A 6,000-nucleotide genomic window follows, 5' to 3' on the forward strand; every position below is an offset into this window, starting at 1 on the left:
TTGTCAGGGAATATCAGGCTTTATGAAGCAGGACCATTTCAATGCAACAGTTTCATGGATAACCTGCTAGGAGATAAAGACACTTCCTGGACACAAGTCCTCCTCTCTATTCCATCTTCATGGAGATGATGTTTGAGGGGACAGCTTGGGAAGGAATAGACTGAACTAAGAGCTTTTTAATGTAGGGTTGCCGTATGTCTGGTATTCAGCCCCCTTAAGCAGTGTCCGGGCAGAAATCGCTGAAATGTCTGGGAAAATCCGAACGTATGGCAGCCAACGTCAGTAGAATAGATTGGTTATTTTCATTTTTAAAAAAGCAACCCTACTTAATGAAAATAGCAACCAATACTAGTATATTCAAGAAGGCAGAGATTGCCCATGATACCTAGGGGGGGGCATTGCCTCTAAGAGAAGACATGGCCCCCAAAAATCTTGTACCCCCCCAAATTTTATCTTATTAACGTGAAATTCTGAAGGCAGCTTACGCTTCATAAAGTCCCAGTAGCAACAAAACCATCTTCTAGGAGAGGAGGAGGGGAATCAGCCACAGCAGAACAAAAAACATTACGTTCAGCAGAAACTAAAGTCAGTTACACAGGGTGGTTAAAAAATAAATAAATCAAAACCAAGCTTCTCCAACTTATAACTGGGGGAAAATAATAAGGGACTCCCAGTTTTCATCTGTATTCAATACCCCCTCAATCATCCCTTTGGGGAAGGAAGGCCACACACAGGCATATATTCCAACCCTGCCTGCGGACTTTCAAATCTTTTTACCTGTCTAACAGAGAAAAGAGAGGTGCTTATGAGAACAGGTGAGCGAGTAAGGTGTCTCCAAGTGGAGGATCCCACATAGGGTATGGTCTGAAGGCACAGGGGGCTACCACTAACCAGGCCTGGGTTGGAGCAGTCTTTTAACAGAAGACTCCCTGGGACCCCCATGCACCCCATTGCCTTGGGTTCCATGATGGAAGAAAGGTGGGATTTAAAAAAACCAACTCCCTACATTTTATAACATTACACTCACTTTTCTTTCATTAACATGCAGGGAAAGAGGGACCTGGAAATGACTAAAAGCCTGAAGCTAAAACAAAGCCTTGAATAGGCCATGAAAAACAATTAAGCAAAATAATAATACTGTATCTTAATAATAACCATCTCCTACAGCTGTAGCCAGTCTTGAACCAGCCATTCTAAAGAGTAGCATTATCTCTGATGCAAGATATCACATTGTTAACTGTTGGTGGAGGAATGGGGAGGGGGGCTCCCCATATCTCTCCTTGCAGTTATAGGGAAATCCTAGATATACAAGGGAGAGGGCTGTATGCTGTCCTCCGGGGAGGTAATAAAGCAACTTTAGAATTTTGCTATAAGAATTGTGGGTGGTTTATACCAAAGCGAAATGAAGAAGAAAGTTTAAAGCAGCAATGATGTAACCTGAAAAAACCCTTACACATTGCCTTTAACAGGGAGAATATTGCTACATAAACCATAAGTAGAGAACTCTTCCCCCACAACCTAAACATTCCTTTGCTCAGCCTGATATAATCTGAGAATACTCTATCACACTTTTTTCATTTCTAAAGAGGGAATAATGCAATAAAACTTCTGAGTGGGTGTCCCTTCCCCCAAGTACCCCCTCAACTATAGTGAAAACCTTGAACAGGCCAGGGTGCAAGTAGCAGCACAATATGGTATCCTCCAATATGTGAGGAACATTTCTATATAATTGTAGATGGGTTGCCCCCCAAGAGGATGGGGAGCTCCACATATCCCCTCACCTTTAAAGGAAATCTTGAATATAAAGAAGGAGTGTGAGCTATATGGTGTACTGCAAGAATGTAATTTTTTAAAACAGAAAAAGAGAGAATATGATTACATAATTTGAAATGGGTTATAAAAATAGTGTGCATATGATGTGGTGGGAACAATCTACCGCCTGCCCAACAAATCTCAGCTGTAGTGAAAAAACAAATGTAGTATGATCTATTATTTACTCTGAAACTAGATATGTTTCCCAGAGGGTTAGCTGTGCTGGCTTCCTATAGAATAAGTTTTTTAAAAAAAAAAAAAGTATTGTGGAATTTGAAAGCTGGCTTATTGGGACGTACGGTATAAGCTTTGCTAGGCTTCGGTCCACTGCATCAGATGCCCCTAATGAAGCCCATTAAGACTTATGTCTTAATAAATTTATTGGCCTTCAATGTTTCACAAGACTCTTTCTGCATGTCTGTATATGGGCTGTATCTGGCTAAGTCATCCTCAGTGCAAACCTACTGACATCAATGCTAATTTGAGTCCATATGATTTCAATGGGCCTACTCTACGTATAACTTAGCAAAATGCAACTGTGTGTGAGGGGGGGCCATAGTGCACACACCCCTAACATACATATATATATAAAGTAAAATGTATTATATATATATATGCTCTGGGAGTACATGCACACAGATACATATATAGATATATGAAGAACATGACTACAGAACTATAAGCCACTTGGAGATTTTATTACAACCAAGCAGTATATAAATTTGGTGAAATCAACAAACAATAAATAATGGTGGCAGGTTACAAACACTAAATGCATCCCCTCACCTGTGGTGCAAATCTTGAATGGGGCTGTGATACTAAGAAGCAGCACCATCTTCAGCATCAAAACACAGATGAATATATAGACATCAACTCAGGCATAAACATATACTCCCTCTACACATGTGTGCTTGTGTGGGCGCTGCGAAAGGACAGTGCTAGTGATAAGGCAGAGTCTTATCAACACAACAGAACCTATGCATAAACTCAGGAGCCACAGACCCAAAGGGAAAAAACAGGGAAGAGATCTAAAATTGGGATTTGCAGGTAGCTGGGGTTAGAGGCATCAGCTGTGGCATTTGATGAGTTTGAAGAAGAGAAGTGAATTCTATGCATGCATGGGTGTATATACATATGCATACTGTGTATCTATCTATCTATCTATCTATCCATACAGACATATGCAAATAAAATTCCGGGGTATACAACCTCACGCTGCACACGTGTGTGGAGAAAGGGGGGAGAGGATGCTCTGAATTATATGCATGCATGGGTGTATATACAGATGCATACTGTGGATCTATCTATCTATCTATATACACACACAAATAAAACTCTGGGGTGTACAGCCTCACGCTGCACATGTGTTGGTGTGTACACACACACACACGCATGTGGAGAAAGAGGGGAGCTGCAGGTGTGTGTTTGGGGGGCCGCCCCCCCCATACTCACACCTCGAGGATGCTGTCCCCTTTGCATGGGTGTATATACATATGCATATCCACACAAGCATGCAAATAAAACTCTGGGGTGCCCAGCCTCACGCTGCACACGTGTTTGTGTGTACGTGTGGAGAAAGGGGGGAGAGGATGCTCTGAATCATATGCATGCATGGGTGGACATACAGATGCATGCACGCACGCAAATAAAACTCCGGGGTGTACAGCCTCACGCAGCACACGTGTTGGTGTGTACACACACACACACGCATGTGGAGAAAGAGGGGAGCTGCAGGTGTGTGTTTTGGGGGGCCCGCCCCCCCCATACTCACACCTCGAGGATGCTGTCCCCTTTGCATGGGTGTATATACATATGCATATCCACACAAGCATGCAAATAAAACTCTGGGGTGCCCAGCCTCACGCTGCACACGTGTTTGTGTGTACGTGTGGAGAAAGGGGGGAGAGGATGCTCTGAATTATATGCATGCATGGGTGTATATACAGATGCATACATATATACACACACACACACACACACACGCATGCACGCAAATAAAACTCCGGGGTGTCTAGCCTCACGCTGCACACGTGTTGGTGTGTACGTGTGGAGAAAGGGGGGAGAGGATGCTCTGAATCATATGCATGCATGGGTGGACATACAGATGCATGCACGCACGCAAATAAAACTCCGGGGTGTACAGCCTCACGCAGCACACGTGTTGGTGTGTACACACACACACACGCATGTGGAGAAAGAGGGGAGCTGCAGGTGTGTGTTTTGGGGGGCCCGCCCCCCCCATACTCACACCTCGAGGATGCTGTCCCCTTTGCATGGGTGTATATACATATGCATATCCACACAAGCATGCAAATAAAACTCTGGGGTGCCCAGCCTCACGCTGCACACGTGTTTGTGTGTACGTGTGGAGAAAGGGGGGAGAGGATGCTCTGAATTATATGCATGCATGGGTGTATATACAGATGCATACATATATACACACACACACACACACACACGCATGCACGCAAATAAAACTCCGGGGTGTCTAGCCTCACGCTGCACACGTGTTGGTGTGTACGTGTGGAGAAAGGGGGGAGAGGATGCTCTGAATCATATGCATGCATGGGTGTATATACAGATGCATGCACGCACGCAAATAAAACTCCGGGGTGCACAGCCTCACGTAGCACACGTGTTGGTGTGTACACACACACACACGCATGTGGAGAAAGAGGGGAGCTGCAGGTGTGTGTTTTGGGGGGCCCGCCCCCCCCATACTCACACCTCGAGGATGCTGTCCCCTTTGCATGGGTGTATATACATATGCATATCCACACAAGCATGCAAATAAAACTCCGGGGTGCCCAGCCTCACGCTGCACACGTGTCGGTGTGTACGTGTGGAGAAAGGGGGGAGAGGATGCTCTGAATCATATGCATGCATGGGTGTACATACAGATGCATACATATACACACACACGCATGCACGCAAATAAAACTCCGGGGTGTCTAGCCTCATGCTGCACACGTGTCGGTGTGTACGTGTGGAGAAAGGGGGGAGAGGATGCTCTGAATCATATGCATGCATGGGTGGACATACAGATGCATGCACGCACGCAAATAAAACTCCGGGGTGCCCAGCCTCACGCAGCACACGTGTCGGTGTGTACCCACGCACACGCGTGTGGGGAAAGGGGGGAGCTGCAGGTGCGTGTGTTTCTGGGGGGTGGGTGGGATGGGGGACCCTCCCTCCGCTCCCTCCCTCCCTCCGCTCCCCGTCCCCGCCCCCCCGTACTCACACCTCGAGGATGCGGTCCCCTTTGCGCACCCCGGCGCGCTCGGCCGCCCCCCCGCCCAGGACGGCGCTGACGTGCTGCAGCGGCGCGTAGAGCTCCCCGTTGATGCTGCGCAGCTGCCCGCCCTCGCTCACTTGCCCGCGCACGTTGAACCCGTAGCCGGATTCCGACTTGACGATGCGGACCACGCGGGGCCCCGCCGGGGGGCCGGGAGGCGGCGGAGGAGGAGGCGGCGGAGGGGGGGGAGCCGTGGGGGGGGTGGCGACGGAGGAGGAGGAGGAGGGAGCCGGCGCCGCCGCCGCTGCTGCTGCCGACGACGACGACGACGACAAGGAGCCCGAGCCGCCTCCGCCGCCTCCTCCCCCGGAGCTGCCGCCCCTCAGCGGGCCCGGCAGGACGGAGCGCGGCAGCCCCTCGCTCCCCTCGTCCGCCATCTTGGCGCGAGCAAGACGCCGCCGCGGCTCCCCGCCCCCCCCCCCGGAGAGCGCGAGCGAGCGCCGTCACGCGACCGGCCACGCCCCCTTCTCCCTCTCTGGCCGCCCTCGGCCGCCGCCTCCTTCCCGGCTCGCCGGCTTCCGTAGGCGCCGCCGCACGCACGCACGCACGCACGAGGACGCATGCGCAGAAGCGGGCGAGCCGATTCCACGCACACATCCTACACCCGAACGTCGGGCGCCAGCTGCTTTTTTTTTTTTAGGACTACAGTTCCCATCATCCCTCACCACTGGTCCCGGTAGCTAGGGGTGATGGGAGTTGTAGTCCAAAAAAAAAAAAAACAGCTGGAGACCCAAGTTTGGGAAAACTCTGGTCTAGTTAGAGTGAAGTCAAATGGGCCTTAGAAAGCACTGCAAATAACAAGGCCAGTGGAAGTGATGACATTCCAGCTGAACTATTTAAAATTTTAAAAGATGATGCTGTTAAGGTGTTACACTCAATATGCCAGCAAGTTT

At 49.0% G+C, this 6,000-nt stretch overlaps 1 protein-coding gene across 2 annotated transcripts in view; it reads right to left on the reverse strand.

The window, feature by feature from the left end:
• Positions 1-5,499, reverse strand: part of SNX27 (sorting nexin 27) — a 40,797-nt gene extending 35,298 nt beyond the window's left edge. Inside the window, exon 1 of one of the 2 annotated variants that reach the window (XM_081841053.1) lies at positions 5,189-5,499. In XM_081841053.1, coding sequence (XP_081697179.1) covers positions 5,189-5,484 — 296 coding nt within the window. In that variant the 5' untranslated portion in view covers positions 5,485-5,499. Of the gene's footprint in view, positions 1-5,053 lie in introns of both variants that reach the window. The other variant, XM_081841052.1, reaches the window with a different exon arrangement.
• Positions 5,500-6,000: the final 501 nt, after the last annotated feature.

Source organism: Podarcis erhardii, assembly GCF_964252035.2.
Source record: "Podarcis erhardii genome assembly, chromosome: 15".
NCBI classification, from domain to species: domain Eukaryota; kingdom Metazoa; phylum Chordata; class Lepidosauria; order Squamata; family Lacertidae; genus Podarcis; species Podarcis erhardii.